Below are 26566 nucleotides of genomic sequence, written 5' to 3'. Positions count from 1 at the left end.
CAACCGATTGACCCATGACCCAGTTGTTTGGCCGGTTCACTTCCCGGTCCGGTTCTGAAAACATTGGATAAAAGTATAAAACACTAAAAAGAGTAATTAATGACCACTTGAATATATGCAAATAAAACCCTGGTTTTATAGGGGTGTATTTGAAAAAAAAGTCCAATGAATACGGCTTTGGTACTTCGGTGACGTCTATAAATACTGATCCAAGATTCGCCTCTCAATTTCGCAAAGCTAGGGTTTTGTTTCTTCTCTCTTTCCCGCGCCCCCAAATTCTCGATATTGCGCTGCTGAATCCCTCTTCTCCTTCGCATTTTCGTCGAATTCTCAGTGAGGAAGATCAATTGGATGGATTTCGATGAGTATGAGTACTTGGAGAAGGCTGTGGAGAATCCTGATGCGGCGAAGGAGGGGGTTGGAGCTAATGGCAATGGAGTGAGGGCGGAGGATGAGAAGGATCGGAGTAGGAGTTCCAAGCGACGGGGCGATGAGGCGGAGCGGGAATCTGAGCGTGGATTGAAGCGGTCGAGATCGGAGAGCCATCGGGATCAGAGGTCTAGGGATGGGGAGCGGGAGAGGGATCGGCATCGGAGCGGACGGGAGCACCGGGACCATGTCCGTGATGAGAGGAATGGAAAGGAGGATAGGGAGAGGGGTCGGAACAGTGGTCGGGAAAGTGAGCGAGAAAAGGAGAGGGAGAAGTCTCCACGGAGGAAGAGCCGGCCGGAGAGGCTTGTTGAGGAAGACCGGCACCGGAGCAAGGAGAGGAGCGGGGAGAGAGGACTCAGAGAAAAGGAAAAGGAGAGGGATTTCAAAGAAAGAGATCGAGAGACCAGGTTTTCCCTACTTTTCTTAACTTCGGCTGTGATGGTGTTCTTTTATTGATGGCTAGAAGAAATCTTTTTTTGATGATGTGCAACTTCTCTGACATTTATGCTATTCATCATCCAACAAACTTTAAGCCAAGATGGTTAGAGGCGTGGGTGGAAGTGATTGTATGTTTCTGGCAATGCTTCTCATGATTTGTCTCACAGCTGTAGCTGTTTCATGACAATCTTGGCACGTTTTTATATGTGCAACCTGTGCTTGCTCATCTAGCTCTTTTGTTATTACAATCCATATTTAATCCTGTCATATTAGTATGGAAGAAATGTGCAAGTAGTCTTCCCAGGATATAACCATATGGGAGCTAGATGGCTTGTGATGATAACTAGAGCCTTGATGACCCCAAAACAGAACTATTTCTTATCACTATTTGATGGAAGGTGATAACAAGCATGTGTTTATTTGAGATGTGGAGAACAACTTGCTGATTTGAAATTTTATTGTTGGGCAACATGCGGCTTTAAAATGTGTTACACGTTATTTGGGATTTTAAACGCTTGGAAACTGTTTGAACATATGTATGGGTTGGGTTTTGGTTCGCTAGTGATTTTGCTTATTGGAGATTCATGTTGTGCTTTTGTATAGGAAACATCCTCTTTGTATTTAGGGCCTCTTCAAGGACAAAATTATTCTAGTCTTGCTCTAAGACCTCTCTAGTTCCCCAAAATGAATACATTTTACCATTTTCCCTGAAATAAGAGATACGGCCTTGTCCTTTTGTTGTTTTTCTGTGATATAGTAATTCATCCATCTTCAATTGGCTAAGCTAAATGTTCTACAATGTATGGGGATTATTACTCATGTTTCACCAAGCTTCACCTCCATTTATGCTTAGTGTTTACAGTTAAGTACTGTTGGAGAGCTGTTTGGATACCAGAGCTGAAGATCAAAGGTTGACCATTGAAAAATTTCAGCCTGAATATGATTTGGTATTACTTAAGATTAATATTTAATAAACATATTTAGGTTTTTGGTAATTTGGTTGTGGTGCTTTGCATTATGATTCTGGAATGTGGGAATCTGTATTATTAGTGGAATTTTCAACAAGCAGGTAATGGTTTTTACATTTATAGAACGAAGATCACATAGAAGTGGAAGATATTGAAATTAGAGTCAATTGATTCTCAAGATGCTTACCACTGTCCATATAACTTTTCTGCAGCTATGTTTTAAGTAATCTTTTAGCTGTTGTAAAGCAGATCAATCTTTTATCAAATGTGCTCTGAAGTGTGCTTGCTTTGAGGGTGACTAAGTTACTAACCAACCTTTCATTTGGTGAGAAATTAGACAGTTACGATAGATGATGTGAGAGAAGCCTTGTAGGATGAGCACGTACAAGTCTTTTTTTTTTAAGTTCAAATGTTTTGGGGCACTGTAAGCTTTATCTTTTTACACTGTATGTGCTTTAAATCATTATTTCATTCTAATCATTGTTGATGGGTACACCTTGAACCTTGTACAGTTGACTTTAGAATTTGGGCCTAGAGGAAAATAAGATGGCAAACTATATTCCACTTCCACTTCTTGATCATGTGCATCAAGGCATGCACTTTGCAAACAAGATATCTCTTCTTGTTCTTGCATTGCTTTGATGTTGCAAACTAACTCTCACTTCCTTTTAAATGGCAAACCCCAAAGTGAAATGATCTATCCTTTTAAATGACAACCCCCAAAATGAAATGATCTAAGTCTAAGGTAGTTCATCTTTTGAGGTGTTAACATTTGGTGGCCTTGTATAGAGTGTGGCAGGCAAAACTGCACGATGGATGTATTTCATATTGAGTTTGATATTCTTTGTTATTGATGCCATTTTTTAAATACCTTAACCTTTATAGAGGATGAGATTTACCCAACCTATAGCTTTTTTTCTCTTGGCCTTTTATTTTATTATTTTTTTAATGTTATCAAGCTTGGAACATTGTTGGATAGGATATCAAGATATCTAATGTCCTTTTTCAAATAGCATCAAGTGTTCTTTCAATTCAAAGATCTCTCTCTAAAATGCTATCCTTTCTCTTTGTTTCTGCATGCTTTGTAATTTTATATTATTGTTAAAATGACATTTTGTTTCACTAGATGCGCCAAAATTTCATGTAGTTTAGTTTGCTATGTTATCATCGTTGAAATTTCTGAATATTGAACATTAGAATCTGGGACTGCAGATGTACTAGAGCAATGTTCAGAGTCGTGGAGCCTAACCCAAGAACTCAGGTCATGGGTCTAAAAATTTCATGCTACTAGAAACTTTGAAATCCCAATTAAAAGCTATAGTTACAAGTGTCATGATGGTAATATGGAGTTCTGGAGATCGGTGGTGGTATCTTTTGGTTTTGGTTATCCTCCACTAAGGGACAAATAGCTGAATTTTATTTGTTCTGTTGCAGACGTGCTGGTGATGGGGATCCTGGGCTTTGTCACAGAGGCATTTCATTCTGATGGTTATGAAGAAACAAGTTTTCACTTAACTTCATGGAGAAATTTTTTATGTTCTTTGCAGGACATACCATTATCAGTTTGATTGCTGGTTTCTGTTGAAAGGAAATTGACCTTGCTGGGTATTAACGGCAAACTTTGGTGTAGATCAACTGAAGTCATACACATTCCTTGCTAGTGGCCGAATAATATAAGACTCTAGGTCCTATGCAACATAAACCAAACACTTTTGCCATATAATAACCCAAGCTCATGATTTCTGAGCACTTTCATATTTTTTTGGTTTTATATAAAAAAATTTCTTTGATTTTTATTGCATTAAAATACGTAAAGTGCTTTATAAGAGTGATTGCCCTTGGTCTTTGTCTGTTCTGCAGAACCTAGAACTTTTTAGTACACGTCCAGTTTAGATCTATGTTATTATTGAATAATCTGCAACTAATTGTGCAACCAATGTTAATGTGGTTAATAAAGTTTACACTTAAAACATGTATTTCTTATTCCTGTATATCATTTGATCTAAAGAATTATGTGCATCTTGACCATAACATACTGCTTCAGAGTAAGTTCTGCACACTATGAACTTGCATAGTCAGTAGATAAGTGTTTTTGGATTTTTTTTTTCTTTATTGGTTTATTTATTTTGGATTTTGGATCGACGTATTTGACAAATTAATGAAACTAGTAAGCTCTTGTTCTCTTTTGAGTGTAAGGAAGAAACAATATCTTTAACTTATATTTCCTCCTCGGTGATTTGGTTCTGTCTCCATATATCAAAAGACGACTTTCAGATGAGATCCCTTTATAACTGCTGTGAAAAATTGCAGATGACGATAACTTTTCACAACTTACGTATACATTGATTGCAATATCCTTTCATGCTTCACTCCAGTATTATTCAATTTGGCATTTCTTTGTTGCCCGTATTCTGCATTTTTTTTGTTGCTAGCATTTGGCATCTGGTTCTTTTATTTTCTGTTGTTAACGCAGATTCAGTAGCTTTTCTTAAATATAAAGTTGTATTTTGTTTCTGTTTTCCTTCTCCTTGCATGATTATCATGTTGACTTAAGTGCTAGTGTCTATTTGTAAGGACTTAGATGTATTGCCCAGATCTATCTACAGACATAAAGATCCTTCCATGCCTGCTTACCATTTTAGTCACTTAAGTTATCATCTTCAAGCCCGACTAGAGCATGACACTCTCCTAGCCTTTGCCCTGGTTAAACGCAAAGTTGACATTCTGAATTTTATTATTGCACTTCAGATACTCAAATTAAATGAATTTAAAGTGATTATTTTTCCTGCAGGCGGCCCAAGGAAAAGAAAGAAGATCGTATTGAGCCTGAGGCTGATCCTGAACGTGATCAAAGAACAGTATTTGCATATCAGGTTTCCTTTGATTATTTTATTTCAGTTGCTTCTTTCTTTCCCACTTATCCTGTACTTTTGTGCTTTTTAACTATATTATTTTTATCCTGTGGCAGATATCTTTGAAGGCAGATGAAAGAGATGTGTATGAATTCTTCTCAAGAGCAGGAAAGGTCAGTATGAAACACACTACATAAATATGTATGTATACCTAATCTTGAAAGCATGATATCATTTTGTACAAATTATCTGAGCTTATCTGCGTGCTTGTTTTGTTTTTTATTTTTTATTTTCTAATTCCAGATCAATTTATTCCAGAATTTTTTTTTAGGATTTAAGTGTGATATGATAAGATAATAATGCAGCACAGTAGAAAATTTTGTTTGTCCGAATGCATTAAGGAATGCAATATCCGTACCTGGCTATAGCATTAAATGAAGCTAGTATAGCACTCAACATTTGTTTCTTATTCGTAATTTTCTTGATTTGAAAGTTGGAAGTACACTTGTGTATATATTTCAGTGCTGATTTGGGTGAGAACAATCTGATGGGACTGTTTATCACTGATCCAGCACTCCTGGTCAAATTATGATCCCAACATGGAATATGGCTGCATTAATTTGCTATTTTGCAATATACATTATATATAAAATCTATACGCTAAATCTTATTGGTTAATAAATGAAAAGATTGGATGCATTTTTGGACCCTATAATTTAGGATATTGTTCATTTTAGTTCAATTATTTCTAGAATGTTTAATATTCTCTTTAGACTTATGGTTTTTTTTTTCAATTATTTATTTTGGTTTATATACTTGGCACATTTGGAATGCACCTCCACTTTTTTTTTAATATTTTTAAAGTTATTATTATTTTTTATTATGTGGTGATGTAATTCAAAATGGTGTCCTTGTAACATTGGTTGCCATGCCATATACCATATTGATTTAAACGTAACTTTTAAAAAAGAAATCTATTTTTATTTCTTTAAAAATTATTTTTATTTTTTTAAGTTACTATATTTTTATTTTAAGAATTATTTTAACTTTAAAAATTTTTATTTTAAAACATATATATATTTTTGTTTAAATAATTTAAATCCATGTGGTATATCCCATGAAAATCAGTGTTAACTACCCTTGTTACTGGCATTTTGAATTCCATCATCACCTAATAGAAAAGGGAATTAAAAGAAATCATAAAATGGGGGTTGTATTTTAGTTTCTATATGGCTAAAATAAAGAAAACTAAAAGTACAAGAACACTATTCAATATGAATTTAGAAAAATATGGATCAAAATAATTAATATGCTAAAAGAAAGGTACCTAAATGCCTTTGAACCTAAATTTTGTCATTTGTTTTATACCTCATTATGTTAAACTTTGTAATAGTGTCTGCATTGTAAAAAGATGGATACACTTGGGTGTCAACTCTTACATTTGAAGTTCAGTATATATCTATTGTTGATTATAATTGCTTCTGTTTTTCACTTAAAATCTTTAGCCTTGGTTTTGACTTAACTTGCGCCAAGTATCTCATATTGACAATCTGAATGTACATAACACAAGAGTTAGAATATCAGTTTGAGTGAATTGTGGATAAATTAATTTAAACTTGATATAACTTATAAGCATGTAATACTGAATTCATGCACATTCAGAAATCACTAGAGTGGCTAATATGTTTTTGCTGTGCTAGACAAACTTATCTCTGTATTCTACAATATGGATACCCAAGTGACAATTTATCAAAGCAAATGCTTTGGTACAATAAATTGAAATCGAGTTATTTGATTGAAGCTTTGGTTTTATATGTTAGACTTTGCCATTCGAAGTATTTGTTTAATATATTGTTGTGGTTTAAACTTAATTTTTTTTTTATTTATGGATTCATCTGTGCACTGGAATCGTGACAGGCAGTATAGGATGCCTTTGTGCAATATTATAACCTGTATCGTATCATTTTCTGGAGATCATAGTTTTGTAAGTTACATATTTGGGAATTGGGATTGTACCTTCTAGCCTATTGTCTTAATGAGAGCTTGATGTTTGCCATTTATAGGTGCGGGATGTTCGTCTAATAATGGATCGCAATTCAAGGCGTTCGAAGGGAGTAGGGTATGCTTTTATTTTGTTCTTTTTAATTTAGTAGGGAAGAGCTTTCGTGTTGATATATTTATAATGCCTATTGACTTGCTATTTGGCGATACTTGGTAATTTTCACTTTATGTTCATCAAATATTAATTATTTACACCTAAAAAGACTTTGTGTAAAATTGGGCAAATTTTGGCAGAATTTACCCTTGGCTACTGTATGAGCATATTTACAATCATGTCCATGTATTCGGTTTTCATTAAATTTAAGCGTTGGATACCCTCTGATACTTGGATACTGGACACCCTTACCTGTGTTCTAGTAACACTAGTAACTTGGAATAGTTTGGCAGAAGAGTTTTGGAAATTGAATTATTTTTTATGGAAAACTTTTTGTTTGCAAGGCATATCAAGTTATCATAAGCTTTGGCTTGGGTTTGATAGTAGTTAAAACAAGTATTTTTCAGTCCAAGTTATATTAGTCCAATTAGATACCTCAAATCATATTGACGTTTAAAATATGTTTAGTGAAAGAAGGAACTTTTGTGTTTAGTTAGGGGTTAGGATAAAGGGGGTGATAAGATCTAGAAGTTTGAGATTGTTTTGGAGGAAAACTTTTATATGGAGTTGTTCTAACTGACTGTATTAATACTAATAGAAAAACATATGTTAAGAGTAAAAATTTAATTTTCCAATTAACATAGTTGTTTATTAATATTGACACTTTTAAAAAATTAATTATTAAGTAAATAATTAAATCTTGTACAGAAAGGTTGATGGGGTAACCTTGGGTTTTTGGTCCCCACAACCAAACATATGCAGGAACTGAGGGAAATAAGGTGGTACAAGACATGGAAGTCTATAAACATACAGATGGGTTAAGTACCCTCAACTATTGCTTGAGTACTACTAACATATTATTAGAAGCTGAATTTGAATCTATACTCTTGAATGATGTAATGAGCCTGCTATTTAAAGGAGTAATACAATAGGTTGAAAGAAATTATCTCCATTTTATTCTATAATCCTATGAATTTTAAGTGATTAAAGAAATGTTCTCTTTTATGCTCTAGAATCCTATGAATATGAGATCACAAAATATGCATCCTTCCTTTTGTAGCTGCACTTTCCACTACTGGCACTCACTTGTAACATATATATCACCTATTTTCAAGTAGCTCTTTCCATAGGTTCACCAATTTGATGTTGGTAGTTATTTGATTTTTGGATTAAATGTATGTATTTGTGTTATGTGTAGTTTCTACTTTTGTTGTGTCATTTTTGATATTGCATTTGCAGATACATCGAGTTTTATGATGCAATGTCAGTTCCAATGGCAATAGCTCTCTCTGGTCAGCCACTTCTTGGTCAACCAGTTATGGTTAAGCCCTCAGAGGCCGAGAAGAATTTAGTTCAGTCAACTGCTGCTGCAGGTGTGGGTGGGGTTATTGGGCCTTATTCAGGTGGAGCTAGAAGGTTGTATGTTGGCAATCTTCATTACAACATATCAGAAGATCAACTTCGACAGGTAATGCGAAGGTGTTTCCAACTTTTAATATAGGAACTTTGACTATTTAGCTTTTAAGTCCATTGTTTTTATTTTCTTTCCTAATTGCTTGATTCAGTTATATTTGTAGAAATTAGTTCCCATTTGCACCTTGCTTTTTCTATCAAGTTATGCTGATTTTAATGTGTGAGATGGCTTCATTTTTATTTTGTATTTTGTTATTTTATAATGCTTTAATGTTGATGATCAGAAGCGATCTGTTACTAATCTAATGTATTGGCATTGGACTCTCTTTGTGGTGTTGTTACATATTCCATTTTACCCCCTTTTCTGGTTCTATATATTGCATTGCATGATGCTATCTGTAATTATCATAATATGTGGAAATATCTGCTTGTGGTCCAGCCATTCTGTGTGTTCAATCTTAGGTCAGAGCTAAAGGGCTGATTTAGATACAAATTGGTGGGAATTTACTCAACCACATCAAATTCAAAGAATTGTTAGCTGAATTGCAAACTGTCCTGCCAAATTATTCTAATTAATCTAGATACAGAACGCTGGGCTGATTAATACAATTAATGCCCAGGCATACTTTCAATTAGCTTGAATAAGCTCATGGTAAGGGTTTTTATTGTTTGTATTTTTTGTTTATAGATATTATACCAGTGCTTCTGCGTAGAAATGCACTTATACAATAAACAGTAATTGTGTGAAATGAGGTCAAGTAAAATGATCACGACTTGTTGGCAACTGGTTAGCAAAAAAATTATATCTTCGCTATCTATAAGCTTTTGGGGTATGGGCGATCTTTGTATAATAGTTGTATAAAGGATGTCTCTTTCGGTCAAAGTTTTAATATTCCATTAGAATTGATGGCTCCCTCGAAGGCCATTTTTGTGTAGTGTCAAACATAGTTTGGTAGAATTATTCAGTAGAATTCGTTGACATTTTTTTTTTAATTTGTCTTGAATGCACACTTATTTGAGTGAAAGTATAGTTCAAAGTGTTTTTGTTATTCATGAAATGTGGTTACTAGGTTTTTGAACCGTTTGGCTCTGTGGAGTTAGTTCAATTGCCTGCTGATCCAGAGACTGGTCATTGCAAAGGCTATGGTTTTGTCCAAGTAAGTTACACTCTAGCATTTCAATCGCCTTGAAGACCTGTTTTCGTGTTTTTTTGTAACTAAAAATTCTGGTTCACATTTGCAAGTTTGCACGGCTTGAAGATGCAAGGGCTGCTCAGAGTTTAAATGGGCAAATTGAAATCGCTGGCAAGCCAATCAAGGCAAAATTGAAGTTCTTATTTAACAATATTTTGAGAATGATTCCTTGCTTATGTTTGTCCTTATTTTCCTTTGTCTCTGTTTAGGTTTCAGCTGTATCTGACCAAGTTGGGATACAAGAAGCTGGCACAAATGCTGGTGATTTTGACGATGATGATGGTGGTGGCTTGGTATGTAATACTGCTTTGCCATCTCATGCCCTTGCAAGGGTCTGCTATTATCTTTTCTAGTATTACACAATAATGGATTGTCATTGTAGGAGATTTAAGTCAGCCAGTGCATCGGCTAAGCTTTGGTCACTTTGATATACTCTGAGTTTGGTTTACCTACATTGTGGGACAAGTTTGATATACTCTGAGTTTGGTTTACCTACATTGTGGGACAAGTTTGAGTTTGGTTATAATAGTTCAAATCATATGTTTATTCCATTTAAATCGCTGCATATTCATATGTAAACTTTGAAATTTGTTAATAAAATATGAAAAGCTAGACAAAAATGAAGATCACCTTGTGTCCATTGAACCTTATAGTTGGCACAGCATCACAATCTGAAATCACATGCTAATCATATAACGATCTATCTGTTTGAACTAATGTGAACTGAATCTGGTTATGTGTGCTCAATATGATTGATTTTCTGACTTGATACTCAATTTGAGTTTATCTTGGTCTGAAGTCAAACCCAAATGAACTTTTTGCTAATTTGACAGCTCTTGTGCATATCATTATCTTTTCATGTTTTGGTTGAACTTTATGCTGTTATCAAGTTTCACTAAATTTATAAATATAAGCATTACATTGCAGCTTACTCTTTTAACCATGCAGGGTCTAAATGCTCGCTCTAGAGCTCTTCTCATGCAGAAATTGGATCGCAGTGGCACTACTACCAGGTATCACATTGTTTTCCCACTCATTATTTGTCAAACCCACAGTATTGTACACATGATTTCATAAATTAATTTTCTGATGTTTTTCTTTGTTGTTGCCAGTGCAACAGTTAATTCTGCTCTTCCCACACCAGCAACTTCAGTTCTTGGTATGCCTCCCGTGGTTGCTCCTCTTTTACAACCCCCAGCACCTTCAATCCTTGGTTTACATGATTTAAGTCTTCAAATTCCTCCTCCTGCTCCAACTATAGATATCGCTGGAGTTCCCAGCGAATGTTTACTTCTGAAGAACATGTTTGATCCCAGCATTGAGGTTGGTTGGTCTCTCATGCTATTTTTTGATATATTACACAGAATGATGTATTACTTGTGCAGTGTCGCATCCCATAACTTAGGTTGACACAAGTTACTTCTTTTGCAGGCCCAACCAGATTTTGATATAGATATCAAAGAAGATGTGCGAGACGAATGCTCAAAGTTTGGCACAGTGAAGCACATTTTTGTGGACAAGTGAGAATACTGTTTGCCATCGCTTTAACTTCTAACTTTCTTTTTAATTCAAATTACAACACTATTTGTTTGTATTTGATAACTTTCTTGTTATCTTGGTTCTATTATAGTTAGTACTCCGCTATTTCATTACTACTGTTTTATGTGACCTTGTATCTAGAATGAATACTAAGATTATGATATAGAATTAGTGCCAGCTGCACTGAACAACATGATTTTTTTCAATTAAATTTTTTATTTATCAAAACTTTCATGTAGGTTTACAGTCTTTTATAAGGAAAAAGTTTGAGATCAGTGTTTTATTCAATACATGTTTTGGTGGTTCTGAGCATAGTCTTACATCTAAGCTTTTTCCTGCCCATGTCTAACCACCGTTATCCCTTTTATCATTCAGAAATAGTGCCGGCTTTGTATATCTCCGCTTCGATAGTCCAACTGCGGCCATTAACGCCCAACATGCTCTGCACGGAAGGTGGTTTGCAGGAAAGATGATCACAGCCACATTCATGGTAACATCGAAAGACATTATCGCCTTTGTTCCTTATGAAATGTTCCAATTCAATTCTCTTATCGCTTTCCTTTTTTTCCCTGATTTCAGCTTCCCGAGATTTATGAAACCAAATTTCCTGCCAATAGTTAGATGTGTTCATCCTCAAAGTTATGGGTAAAGGTAAAAATACAATTCCGACCATTACCGGGTGGATGATGATTTCTTTTGGACTTAAGAAAACTCATGCTTTGTTGCTAACTTTGTGAGGGATCTGCCTCTCTTTCATGCAATTTATTTTTATCTGTTTGTTTGTTTTTTTGTTGTTGTTTTTCGGGTCATTACCGTTTGTTTTAGTTTTTTTTCTTTTTACTTTTTGTATATTTGACTCGGTTATCATCGAATAATTTCTCTCTATAAGTTTGCAGGATTTTATTAGAACTTGTCCAATTTGTTTTGGATTTGCTAAAATGATGGAATGAAATAGGAACAAAGTCATTGATAGGGAATTTTTGCTTGTACGTCTCTTGAAAACTTGAAATTTGCAAGAAAAATCATGTTTCTTTTTACTTCTTTTTATTTTTTTGATGTTTTTTTGGTGGATACATGCAAAATGTTCTCAAAATGAGATAATTTATTATGTCAATATCTAGTTTTTTTTTCTAATAAAATTTGAAAGGTTCAATGTCATGTGAGCCGGCCATTGCAAGAAAGAGATATAATTGATTTTATTGGAATTTTGCTACAATTTTAAATATTTTAATACATAATTCTAATTGTTTTAGCGTATTGTTTGCACATAAATAACTCAAGGTCGGCTTAAATTTTTGATACATCAAGAAGTAACTCATACTCAGTTCTCTTTTTTAAAAAAATAAAAACATAAAAAAATAAAGCTTTAAATAGAAAAGAGTTAATTCATCTTACTAATATAAATTTAAAACAATAAAATCAAATAAATGTTGATTAAGAAAAACAAAATGTTTGCTTTAATTTTGTTTTTCTTTCTTTTCTCTATTTTTTATCCTCAAACAAATAATTTGTCTTAAATCCTCAAAGGTCATGTTCTAATTTTGGTTTATTCCACCACCATCTCCAAAGAGAATGAATTCCAAGGATGATCCTCAGAAATATATATATATATATATATATATATTAAGGATTTTTTAAATAAAGTTAATATTAATGAATATCAATTATTAAGTTGTAAGTTAATAACATACATTTTTAATCTTCAAATATTTAGTTTACTTATCACAAAATTATTACCAATATATGATGTGGCTCTAGCCCTCAATTATGGTTCCTTGTTTGTTTCCAACATTATCACAAAGAAAAAAAAAATTATTAACAGACCATTCTTGGTGGGTTCATTTTTTTTTCCCCCTAAATAATAAAAAAAGAGATAGATCTGTGATGAAGTGACAAACACTGCACCAACAATGTTTATAAATGGTTGTTCTTTTGTTTTATAATTTAATGGGTTGTTACATCATTGATTAGCCAATGTTGAACAGCAACAAGCAGCCATAACTAGCTCCAATCATTCATGCATTTTATCATCATCAATGAACTCACTCTTCTTCTCCTTTCCTTCTTTCCTTTGTCTTTTTTTTTATATATATATTATGTATGTATATTAAACTAAACAAGTGAATTTATGAACAATATATATATATATATATATACCCACATGAGAGAGCATTGTTCTTAATTATTGAATCCCTGAGTGGAACCAAGCAAGCTTCTTCTTCTTCTTTTGTTCTCTCTTGTTCAATTAATGGAAGCCATTGAAGATATAGTCATTGTTGGTGCTGGACTTGCTGGCCTTGCCACTGCACTAGGCCTTCACAGGTTCTCTCTCACTAACTGTTTTTTAATAATGTTTGATGATAGCTGTTAAATCATCATTAATTTACAAGTTACAAGATATTATTTGTACAGAGAATTATATAAAATTACTGTTGTTTATTGTGTATGATTAATATTTGGCTTTATTTAACAGTAATTAGTACTGTGTAAAAAATAACGATATAAAACGTCACTGGTGGATGTGTTTTTTATTAACTCTAGTAGTAGCAGACTAATTATTGTTTTTACCTTCAAAAGAGAACTCTTCCTTGCAGAGTAATAAAACTTTTATAAAATTTAGTAGCAGATTGAATACTTTGATTACAATTAAACTAGAGTTCTCTGATCTAGGTGATTATATATATATATATATATAAATTTAGTGGTACTTTAGTAGCAGACTAATTAATGCCCTTATTATCTAAAAAAAACTATTTTTAAGAATTTTTTTTTAATAAAATTTAGTAGTAGACTAATTAATTTTTTACTATAAAATTTAGCATTAGATTAATTACTTGATTACCTAAAAAGAAAGTCTCTCTTTTGGAAGACATTTATTTATTAGATTAGTATCATACTAATTGCATGGTTAGCTTCAATTCTATGTGTGTGTGCTATAATTATATTGATTTATAATATCTAGTGTAGTAATTTAGAAGAATTCAAAAAATTTTGCTTTTTTTTAAAATTATTTTTTATGTTTTGGAAACTATCTCACTCTTTCTTTTGAACTCAACATCAAAACCATGATAATGGAGAGGGAAAGTTTATAAGGAAACTAAAAGGATAAAATTTATTACTGATTCTTTGAAATATTTTTTATGAATGTGAACAAGTGATGTCAGGCACGTGTACAGGTGTGGAGTTAATATCATAATATATATGTGCACTTACCCTATTTGAATTGAAATTCGAACCGATTTTCTCAGCAAGATACAAACACCCTATATAAAAAATCTGATGTCAATAAACCAAAAGGTTATTGACGGAAATCTCTATTTAATGTCAAAAAAAAGTGTTTTTTTAGGATTTTTTTTATAAACTTTAATAGTACGATAAAAATTTTTTTTCTCTAAAATTTAGCAGTAGTTTAATTACTTGATTACCTAAAAAACAAATCTCTCTTTTGGAAGACATTTATTTATTTATTATTAGATTACTATCATACTAATTACCTGGTTACCTTCAATTCTGTGTGTGTGTTGTGTGTGTGCGTGTGTTATAATTATATTGATTTATAATATCTACAATATCAGAGTGGAGTAATTTAGAAGAATTCAAACAATTTTGCTCCTTTTTTTTTTTTAATGTTTTGGAAACAATATCACTCTTTCTTTTACACTCGAGACGTACGATAAAATTTATTAGTGATCATTTGAAATATTTTTTTTTTATGAATGTGAACATCAATGTTAGGGATATGTACAAGTTTGGAGTTAATATCAAAATATACATGTGCTTTCACCTTACGCTAGCTAAGGTTTGAACCGATTTTCTCAGTAGGATACAAACACCTTATACAAAAAATCTGATATCAATAGGCCAAAAGGTTGTTGATAAAAATTTTTATTTGTTATTAGTTTCTTATGAGTTATAAAAGGACTAAATACAAATTTGGCAGTGTGTATATATATCTTGAAGTTGTGAAACAATGAGGACCAAATGTAAATCTACTACTGATCCCTTAAAACATCAATCTCTTACTAATTTATTGTGAATTATAAAACAAGGACTAAATACAAATTTAGCAGTAGATTAATCACTCCATAAAAGGTACAATATTATGCATGCAGGAAGGGAGTGAAGAGTGTAGTTTTGGAATCATCAGATGTATTGAGAGCTGCAGGGTTTGCCTTCTCAACTTGGGCCAATGCATGGAGAGCTTTGGATGCCCTTGGCGTCGGCGACGAGCTCCGCCACCATCATCTCCATCTTGAAGGGTTTAGTACATGATCACTTATTTTATATATCTACGTTATGTTAAATTAGTATAATACAAGCTAGTCGGAATATAAACCTTAAGTGGATAAGAAAAAGTTATATTGTGCACTATATTTAAAATATGGAAGAATTTTTATTTTTAATAAAAAATTTGTATTACAAAAGAGATTTTATATAAACAAAGAATTGAAACAAAGAATGTATTTTAATTTAAAATATCAAAAATTGTTCGAGGATGCTACAACAAAAAGGAAAAAAATTTAGAGGGAGCTGAGAGAAATTTTATTGAAAAGAGGGTGGAAGGTATAATTTTGCTATTTTTTTAGGGTGAAGGATGAAAAAGCAGATATTAAGAATGCCGCTCTTAGTTTTTGTTCCTTGATTATATATATATAATACTTTTGAGTTGAGAGGAATTCAAACTTTAGATTTAAAAGGAAATGAAATACAACTTCTCTTTTACAATAATTGTCATAATTGGGTTTGAAATTTTTTACATTTGTCTGTAATTGTTCTCTTTTATTTAACATTACTCTAATTCTTTTGTGTATATATATATATATATATATATGCATATATCTTGCTCTTGTCTCATGTAATTTTTCAAATGGAATTGATATATTTTTTTATTTTGTCAGATTGACAGTTTATTCTGAGTCAAATGGTGAAGTTGGTACGAAAATTCCATTCACTGCTAAGTAAGTGTTTATCAATTATAACAATATAAATGTTAATGATCAAGACATCTATTAATATTTATGTCTTCATAAGAATTTTTCATAAGTAGCAAGAGCTCGTTTTGCTAGTTAAGACACATTTTTAAGAGTGTGTGAGCAATGATTGTGTGTGAATCGTCCCAACATGGATATGGCCCCACTTACTCCACCAAAGTATAAACCCCCAATTATTACCCATTGATGTTACGCATGGGAGTTAAAAGAAAATCTCAAAATTACATATACCCTAATAAAAGTGGTTAATTTCTTATATGCCCTAGCAACATTTTATGTAGTAGTAACCCTATGCATATGTGTAAATTGTAAAATCTCAGTTTCAAAGGGCTTCATCACCCAATATAATTTCATTTTAGGGATATACATGCCACAAGAAAAAAATATTTAATTTTTACTATTAGTTTTTTTAGCCAAATATATTGTCTCAATTCAATTTTTCATGAAGCATCTACCAAAAGTGATGATATATGTAAATATCTGGAAGATAAATAATTATACCTACATAAGAATTCAATTTGATCCTTGAAATAAAAAGTGAAGTTCATGTATAATCCTTAAACTTTAAAAGAATGAAACATTTTTGGTCCTTGTTCAAGCATTAAAAGAAGGTTATATATATATATATATATATATACATATTTATGATAATTTGCAAGAAATCAAATATCATGTATACCTTTGCAAATTTAATTTTTCTTTTTTTTCTTTTTACATATATGTCTTTCTACACTATATATAATGAAATATATTTTTACATATTACATGATCAAATAAATCCATGCATATGTACCCCTGAAAATTTCTAAAAATCATTATATATATATATAAATGTATCCTATTAATCATGAACTAAAATATGCTTAAAAAATTTACAGTGAAGGGCTTGAAATTCGGTGTTTGCAGAGGGATTTGTTACTAAAAACTCTTGCAAAAGAGCTTCCAAGTGACACAATTAGATACTCATCAAAGGTTGTATCAATCGAAGAATCCGATAATGTGAAGATCTTACAATTAGTAGATGGTTCGACATTGAGAACAAAGGTAATGTTATTTCTTCTCATAATTTAAAAAAACTTTTAATGATAAAGATAGCACATTTTTTTTTTAAAAAAAGTTCAATTCATTTATTGCTAATTTTTAGTTAAGGAGGTAATCAATTCATCAATTCATCAATTTATTTTTATTTTTTTTAATTATTTTTATAACTAACAGGTGTTGATAGGGTGTGATGGAGTGAACTCTGTAGTATCTAAATGGTTGGGTCTCAAGAAGGCATCTTTTTCAGGAAGGTCAGGCATCAGAGGCTTTGCCGAGTTTCCTGATGGCCATGGCTTCGATGCCAATTTTTTTCAATTTTTTGGGGAAGGTTTCAAAGCCGGCATATTACCTTGTGACGATAAAATGGTATACTGGTTCTTCACTTGGTCTCCATCATTTAAAGGTAAATCTTCTTATATATATATATATATATATATATATACATGTTAGAAATACTCTTTCCGGTCCTTGTTATTTGTCTTATTTTAGAAGTTTTTTTTTATTTCTTCATATCTATTTAGAAATCTGTGAAGAATTAAATATTTTTTTTTCCAACTTTACAATTAAATTTTAAATAAAAATTAATAACATTTTGATGAGTTTTTTATTTTTTAACTTGGGGTATTTTTAGAAAATTAATAGAATTTTTTATGAATTCAAAATAACAACTAACTTTTTTTATGAATTTAAAAATAATAACTAATTTTAACTGATTTTTTTATTGGGTGTGAATTAATTAAATTAAAGTGAATATGTAAATATGCATGCATTCAATGAGACAAACTTCACACACCATGATAAGTTAGTGAGCACACCACCCCGCTGTATTAGACACACTAGACTTTCATAACTAAGCAAGCGCCTTATTTGTATACATGGTGCTTTATATATAATTATATATAAACCATATTAATTAGGTTCAATTAAGATTTAAATTAGATTAGTCTTTCAAAACTCCAAGTAGATAACTTAAATGATAATTAATCTTATTTTAAGTAAACATGAGTTTATGATTATCACAAACTCGGGCAATATATACATATATTACTTTGTTAAAATTGTATGATTTTATGCATATATATAATATTATGTTAGCTTTTACTTTCAAAATATTAATATTATTATATAAGTTGATTATTTAATGCAGAAAAATATATATTAGAGGTTTGATTTGCTCAAAGAAAATGTATTTATATTAAAAAAATATTTTTCATATATTGAGTGGCTAACATGAAAAACTTTATAATCCTGACTTTTCCAAAGCTTATATTGTGAATACATAATTTTTAATTCATACGCACTAGTTAATTATAAAGCAAACTCAAAAAATAATATCTTCATCTCATCTAATATAAAAAATAGAAATACACCAAATGCTTTAAAACCAAAACCAAAACCAAAACCAAAACCAAATAACTTATATAATTGAAAAGACTTAAAACAATTTCAAAATAATAATAATAATAATAATAAAGTATCCAAATAAAAATATCATTTGACACACTACGTAGCACAACATTGACTATCGTTACAATCACAAAATATAAGATATTTGACTTTAATGCAAGCTCTCTTCCAATGCATAATTGAGTCATAAATAAAGGTCTGTGTGGGTTGTTGAAAAAAAAAAACCTAGACTAAACATAAAAATATTAAGCAATTTTCTATTACCTCAGATTAAAAACAAAAGCATTGCATACTTCATTATTAAAAGAGAACTCATGATTTTATTTAATTGGTGCTTTAGACAAGAAGATGGAAGATGGTGTGGAAATTCAACAACTTGTGATAAACAAGTTCAAAGAAGCAAAAGTGCCCCAAAACTTCATAAAAGTCATAGAGAAGAGTGACATCAATGGCTTGCTGTGCTCTCCACTAAGATTAAGGTGGCCTTTAGAGCTTCTTTATGGGAACATATGCAAAAGCAATGTAACAGTGACAGGTGATGCATTTCATCCAATGACACCAGATTTAGGGCAAGGTGGTTGCTCAGCATTGGAAGATGGTGTTGTGCTTGCAAGGTGTTTGAGTGAAGCTTTGAAGGGAGGTAACAATGGAGATGCAAAAGAAGAGCATGTTAGGGTTAGATTAGGGTTGGAGAAGTATGTTAAAGAAAGGAAGTGGAGGGGCTTTGATCTTATCACTACTTCTTATGTTTTGGGAATACTTCAACAAAGTGATAATACATTTATAAGGTTTTTGAGGGAGAAAGTTTTGGCTGGGATTTTGGGTAGGGCTATGGTCAAAAGGTCATATTATGATTGTGGAAAGCTTTAAATTTTAGGGTTAGGGTTTGTTTTTGCCTCGACAAGCTTTAATTGTTATCTTTATGTATTACTTTTTGAGTTTCATTTAGAGTTTTACTTTTTAGTGCATTGATCAATGCAACAGTAATAGAGTGTATTATTATTATCAAACGATTAATTTAGGTTTTAAGAGAAGTGTTTTGTACTAAACCCTAATTTTTATTGTGTGCTTAGCATATCTGTGCTATGTAGTTTTTTCGTCCTATTTTTGTGTAAATTTGATCTTGTGTAGTTGAGTTTTATTCTGTATTTTTCATATTGCAATGGCTATTGTATGTGTAGCATACATGTCAAAAGGATATAATTTTTCCCATCAATATATTGATGTGAATTTTATTTTGAACATTAGTAAAAAGAATATTTAATTAATAAATTATTCATAAAGTGTAGTTTTCGTCTTTACACTTAAATTCAATGGCTACGTTTTTAAAATAGAGAGACAAAAATAAATAAAAAAATATGAAATATTTTCAATATTTTAAATTGAATGACAAAAATTGAACATTAATACATTAACCAAAAATGCTTTAACCTTATTTTTGTACAACGATATATATATATATATATATATACATACATACATATTCCGAATCATCTCAAATCAAGGAAAATAATAATAATAATTAGTAATAATAATAATCCACCAACAATTTCATTAACTCCATTAGAACTTATTTTCACAAATCTAAAACATTAATGTCTATACTTTATAATGAAATATTTTATTACTTTATTTGGGAGAATAATATATCGCCCTAAAAAGTATTTTAAATAGTAAAATTGAGATAAATGTACTTTTTTTTTTTTTATCTTTTGGTATAATGCAAGAGTTTCTTTATCGTATAATAGCATCTTTAATAGGGATTGATGATCGTTCAATGAGCGCTAAGTGCTCCATAAATCCTTGTTAGAAACACTATTGATAGTAAAATTGGGGGCCATAGAGGTGTATAGTATAAACACTATTGGGGTCTCAAATGTGAGGCTCTTTTTATTTTTAATTTTTAAAAATATTCAAATAATTAAAATGGCACCGATATATACTAAAATATTATTGTTAGTATATATTTTATTATGTAAATATGTATTTTTTAAATCAATTTTTAATATATTTATTTAATTATTTTATTATAATATGCAATATGTTGTAAATAAATATGTTTTAAAAAAGGGAAAATTACTGTTTACCCCTCGATAATTTCAAAACTTCCCAAACAGCCCCTGTGAGTTTTGCATACCTCAGACAGCCCTTCCTTTATTGTTTCACTTCCTTTTTACCCCCTGCATTATGAAATTCCATCATTGCCCTTAAACATTTTTGCATACATTTTTTTCATTCTTTTTTGCATTTCTTTTTGCATGTACTTATTTCTTAAACAGAGAGCTCATTTTTTAAACAGAGAACTCATTTCTTAAACAGAGAGTTCATTTCTTAAAAAGAGTGTTCATTTCTTAAACAGAAACCTCATTTCTTAAACAAAAAACTCATTTCTTAAACAGAAAACTCATTTCTTAAACAGAAACCTCATTTTTTTAAACATAAAACTCATTTTTTAAACAAAAACATTAATATTTAAACAGAAAAACAAATATTTACGTGATAAATTAATCCTGGATATAAAAACCAATTAATCTTGGCCACTCGTACATATTTAAATAGAAACAACGATATTTAATCACTTTTTTTAAACGTAAACGCAATATATTAAACAAAAACATCGATAGTTAAACAAAGACAAACAAGCATATAAACAGAGAACTCATTTCTTAAACAGAGAGCTTATTTTTTAAACAGAGACCTCATTTTTTTAAACAGAAACCTCATTGAGTAGGGATATTGAGTATCTCATTGTCGCATATCTCGCGCGAACGCTTGAGTCCTGAGCTCCAGATCTGGCGAGCGATCTCGAAGGTGGTCTGCTCGTGTGGGGTCTTAAAAGAGAAATCTTTGTCGGTGTTGGCGATCCGGTTGGCGACGTTCCTCGACGGTCGGAGTGGTGAGGTCTTCGGTGGCGACGTCGGATAAGACAGGCTGAACTTGAACGGAACCATTCTTGACTGCGGAGACCGCAACATGGATATCAATAGGGTTAGGGTTAGGGTTAGGGATCATTCTGGGGTTTCTATCCATGGTGCCTAAGTCGGTGACGGGAACTGAGGGAGGAAGCGGCGCCGATGAGGGTTCGATCTCGCCGTCTTCGTCTTCGTCTTCATCTTCATCGTCTTCCCTGTCGTCGACCTCATTTCTTTCATCTTTTTCGTCGTCGACCTCGGGGAAGACCGCACGCTCCTCGTCGTCGAGCGAAGGCATCGAAAGGTTGCACCTTTTTCTCTGGCAAGATCGAGATCTAGATCGAGGTGGAGATCAAAATTCTAGGGTTCGAAATCCCAGTTTTCATGCAACGTGACTGTGATTGTGAGCCGCATGCTTTGTCTCACTGGCCCAGCCCAACTGCAATAAAGAGATTTTGGGGGGTGATAAATACACCCCAAAAAACTCATTTCTTAAATAGAGACTTCATTTTTTTAAACAAAAACCTCATTTCTTAAACAGAAAACTCATTTCTTAAACAGAGACCTTATTTTTTTAAACAGAAACCTCATTTATTAAACAGAAAACTCTTTTTTTTTTTTAACAAAAAACTCATTTCTTAAACAGAAAACTCATTTTTTTAAACAAAAAACTAATTTTTTTAAATAGAAAACTCATTTTTTAAACAAGAAACTCATTTTTTAAACAGAACCTCATACCTCATATTTTAAATAGAAGCCTCATTTTTAAATAGAAGCTCATTGCACCCAAGGGCATTATAGTCAAACCCTGTCACACTTGCCACAACTTCCCACGCGAGCGACAATTTCGTCCAAAAAATTCCAAATTAACTCTATCAATCACTGTTAGATGTTTGGGGGGTTTAAAAAATCATTGTATTCAAAAGGAAGGGGTTTTTATGGATAGCCAAATTTAAGGGGAGAATCTGTGCATATTGCAAATTTTGAGGGTGTTTTTAGCAATTTCCACTTTAAAAAACATATAATTTAAATAGTTAAAAAGATGAATAAAATAATTGTTGGTTTCATATTATGCATTATGGTATAATTATTATGGGAGATAGTATAATGAATAAGAGTTTAATGGATTGATGATGTAACATAAGCATCAAATTCTATGCTAGTATAACTATTAAAATTGCCCTAATATCCAAAAGAAAATTACTCCCTCCATTCTGAAATACAAGTCGTTTTAAGAGAAAAAATTTATTCTAAAATAGTTGTTTTTACAATATCAAGGCAATATTTATTATTTTTTTTCTAATTTTACCCATCTTCAATTTCCTAAGTTATACACCCTCCATTCTTTTTTAGTTGTCACTTTTCGGAGCTCTTCTCTGTTCTTTTTTACTTGTCACATTATAAACTTTGTGCATCATTAAATAATTTCTTTTAAATTTAGCCTTTAATTTAATATACTTGTACAATTTCCAATAAAAAAAATCAATTAAGCATTAAATTATATTCTCCACTAGTGGGGTTTTAAATAGGGGTAATTTTGTAAAGTAATGATTTTTTTGTATAAAATATAGGTAATCAACTAATTTTAACCAATTTTTCTTAATCGGTGTGAATTAGTTAAATGTGGCAACTAAAAAGGAAAGGAGGGAGTATAAATGAAGAGAGTAATATTGATAGTTCCAAATATATATATATGGTCCCAAAAGAGGGATAGTTTAGTAATTTGGATAATTTTTATGTTAAATTTTAGAAAATTTAATGATATTCTTAAATCTTGTCCAACATACTTAAACAACTTGTATTTTGAAATGGAGGGAGTATGTTCTTCTCATTTTCATCACCTTCATATCATGTATATTATTGGTACTCCCTCCATTCCAAATTACATATCGTTTAAGGATGTTGTACAAGAATTAAGCATAGCATTAAATTTTTTAAAAGTTAACATAAAAAACATCCAAATTAATAAATTATCCCTCTCTTGGAACCATATATTTTTTTTTGGATTATAAATATTACTCTGTTCATTTATATAACTTAGGAAATTGAAAATGGGTAAAATTGAAAAAAATAATAATAATAAATATTGCCTTTATATTGTAAAACGACATTTATTTTGGAATAATTTTTTTTTCTTAAATCGACATGTATTTTGGAATGGAGGGAGTACTATTTAATCCAAACTTTGATACCATTAAATTATGACTATAATAAGAAAACTTAAGTTTTTCTAACTAGCATAGCCATCTCATGTATTTTTTTTTTAATATATATATACAAATGTGGACAAATCACGTGTTAGGGACGTGTACATGCGATGACTTAAGCTCTACAACAATAGTGCTCTCTATGTGTTCGAGTTAAGATTCAAATCTGTCTCCTCAACAAAATAAATACTTTTTACATAATAGACCAAATAATTGTTGGTCATGGATCGCATGTGTGTATTTGTTTCTTATATAAATTTTTTTTATCGAATTATTTTGCAAAATAAACAAATCAAATTCGATAACAATAAATAAATAAATAAAATAGAATATCTTAGCACGATGTTTATTATGTAACCTTGGCTTAAAAATTGCTAGATTAATATTAAAATTTATTTTTTAAAAAAAAACCTAAGATGTTAGTTACTATACGTGACATATGAAGATTGGGTATTGAAAAATAATAATAATAATAATAATAATAATAATAATAATAATAATAATAATAATTGGTGGCCAATAAGTCAAACATTTAAAAAAAATGAGAATTTTCAGAAACACAAACTCATGAGTATCATTTTTAAATGAAAAATAATGACAAAAAAATAATTTACATGCATTAAAATAAAAATAAATTAACCAGATATCAATTTCTTTATTATTTATAAAAATTTGATTAAAAGCACTTACTCTCTATATTTAGTTTCAATTTTCACTTGCATTTACCAAAAAATGTTTTTTTTTTGTTTGAAAAAGTGAATAAACCACATGCATTAACTGAAAATAAGTCCAAGCAACATCCACTAGAAGTGGAGCAAAAACAAAGTACAAGATAACAAGGTCGAAACAAAATAACATAACAAGACCCCTAACCCACCCAAAGGTTAGGGTAAAAAAATCACTGACTACTCAGCTTTGTCTTCTTCGCCGGATCTTGGCTGGTCATTCAGGAAGTCCAGGCTGCGTTTAGCAGACACCGCTAAATCCTCCAATCTTGGCTTTTTTTTATCTGGTACTGCATTCAACCAAAGTAGAAACATATGAATACATTTGCATAATACAGATTTACATGCAGAGTATGTATCCCTAAAAATGCGAGCATTTCTTTCTAGCCAAATGTTCCACATTAAAGCACGGATAATGAGGTCCCCCGCATCTCTCACATGAGAAGAGAGTTTGGGCCTCCAAGATCCCCAAAGAGCATGAGCCGATCGTGAGGTGGCAGTAGTCGAAAAAAATTGGAATGAGAGAATTCCGGATAAAGCGTGGCAAATGGGCGGGGAAAAAGAATAAGTGATCAACAGTTTCAATGCCTGCGTTACACATATCACATGTCGCAGTGGGGAGTCTGTTACATCCTCGTGCTGCCAGCTTATCTTGAGTGAGGATACTATTGTCCTAAGCTAGCCAACTAAACACAAATTTTTTTTGGACAAGGACTCTTCCAAATCAAATTGGTGGTCTTACACATGGCTCCCCGCCACTGCGCCCGTGTCTAAGAAAACCGTAGAAACGATTTGACGTAGTATCTTCCATTTGCCGTAAGACTCCACTTTTTGCTATCTCTCAGACCATGTGTGTTTGGGACACTGCTACTTAAGAGCCCAATTGTAGAGTGAGTCCCGTCTACGAACCAAGGAGATTGTAATAAATGAGCCAGATTTTGAACTGTATCAAAGGAGCGATTGGAGAGGATGAACTGCTCTGGCCAAAGTAACATTGGCGCACGATTCTCCACCCATTTATCAAGCCAAAAAAGAGTGGAGTCCCCATTGTGTACAATTGAAGGAATACAATTTCTAAAGGCAGGAAGACATTGTAAGAGGCCATTCCAGATAAATGACCTTCTTTGTGGGGGGCGATTATGGAGATTCCAAAGCGGGGAATATTGGAAATAATTATAAAGAATTATCTCTCTTCCACACCAAGGTACTCCGGTGGTAAATTTCCACCACCATTTCCCTAAGAGTGCAAGATTGAAGTCATCTAAATTTATAATTCCCCAACCCCCATGTTCTCTGGGTCTGCAGATACGATTCCAACTGACTAAACGCATCTTAGGTTTATCATTTTCTGCACCTGACCAAAGGAAATCCCTCCTAATCCTATCAATAGCTTTGATAACCCAAGAGGGAAGTCTAAAAATGGACATCCAATAGGTTGGGACGGCAGAAAGAACAGAGTTGACGAGTGTTAGTCGTCCACCTAGAGATAAAAGCTTGGATTTCCAAGAAGTTAATTTAGAACGAATTTTTACAATTAGAATCTCCCAGTCTTGCCTACGAGGTCTTTTGCCAGAGATTGGCACACCGAGGTAAAATACCGGGAGAGTACCCCTTGTACAGTTGAGTGTCCTTGCTAGATGGTTATTAGGTAATTGAATACCTGAGGATTCAAATAAACATGTTTTATGGAAGTTGACCGCTAGCCCAGACATGCTTTGAAAAAGCAACAGAATGAGTTTAATGATTCTCAAGTCCTCAACACCGCATGCTGTCACGATTAGCAGGTTATCTGCGTATTGTAAATTGCACATTTTGCCCCAATTCCCGATAGGTACTCCATACAAAATCCCTGAGTTCAAAGCATGTTTGAACATAAGGCTTAGGACGTCAGTAACTAGGGCAAAGAGAAGGGGTGAAAGTGGATCTCCCTGTCTCAGCCCACGAAGGTATCTAACATATCCATTCTGTTCGCCATTTACAATAAAGTTAGCTTTTGAGGACAGGAGAATTGCTTTGACCCATCCAATCCACTTTGATCCAAAACCATAAGCATGCATAAGTTCCACTAAAAATTCCCAATTTACCATGTCGAAGGCTTTAGCAAAGTCAACTTTAACTATATGTCCTTTGATGCGTCGCTTTTGTAGGCTAAAGATGAGCTCTTCCGCCGCCATGATGTTGTCAAGAATGCATCTTCCTTTGATGAAAGCGGATTGGGAATGATCAATGATGGAGTCGATGATCTTGCTTAGTCTATTTGCCAAAATTTTGAAGAGGATTTTAAGAACAGAAT

The 26566-nt window shown here is 32.1% G+C and overlaps 2 protein-coding genes across 2 annotated transcripts; both read left to right on the top strand.

The window, feature by feature from the left end:
* Positions 1-217: 217 nt before the first annotated feature.
* On the top strand, positions 218-12027 carry LOC120275987 (RNA-binding protein 39-like). The gene is made up of 13 exons (XM_039282727.1): positions 218-839; positions 4630-4711; positions 4807-4863; positions 6754-6809; positions 8085-8313; positions 9329-9415; positions 9502-9576; positions 9661-9744; positions 10400-10464; positions 10564-10774; positions 10883-10971; positions 11366-11480; positions 11570-12027. Exons 1-13 carry the CDS (start codon positions 352-354, stop codon positions 11609-11611), a joined length of 1680 nt encoding a protein of 559 aa, XP_039138661.1. The 5' UTR covers positions 218-351; the 3' UTR covers positions 11612-12027.
* Positions 12028-13189: 1162 nt separating this feature from the next.
* Positions 13190-19525, top strand: LOC120278968 (monooxygenase 2-like). Its single transcript, XM_039285760.1, has 6 exons — positions 13190-13312; positions 15103-15249; positions 15889-15948; positions 16860-17025; positions 17197-17425; positions 18770-19525. Exons 1-6 carry the CDS (start codon positions 13239-13241, stop codon positions 19297-19299), a joined length of 1206 nt encoding a protein of 401 aa, XP_039141694.1. The 5' UTR covers positions 13190-13238; the 3' UTR covers positions 19300-19525.
* Positions 19526-26566: the final 7041 nt, after the last annotated feature.

Source organism: Dioscorea cayenensis, chromosome 2 (genome assembly GCF_009730915.1).
Source record: "Dioscorea cayenensis subsp. rotundata cultivar TDr96_F1 chromosome 2, TDr96_F1_v2_PseudoChromosome.rev07_lg8_w22 25.fasta, whole genome shotgun sequence".
Lineage (NCBI taxonomy): Eukaryota > Viridiplantae > Streptophyta > Magnoliopsida > Dioscoreales > Dioscoreaceae > Dioscorea > Dioscorea cayenensis.
This window is presented reverse-complemented; position numbering and strand designations above follow the sequence as displayed.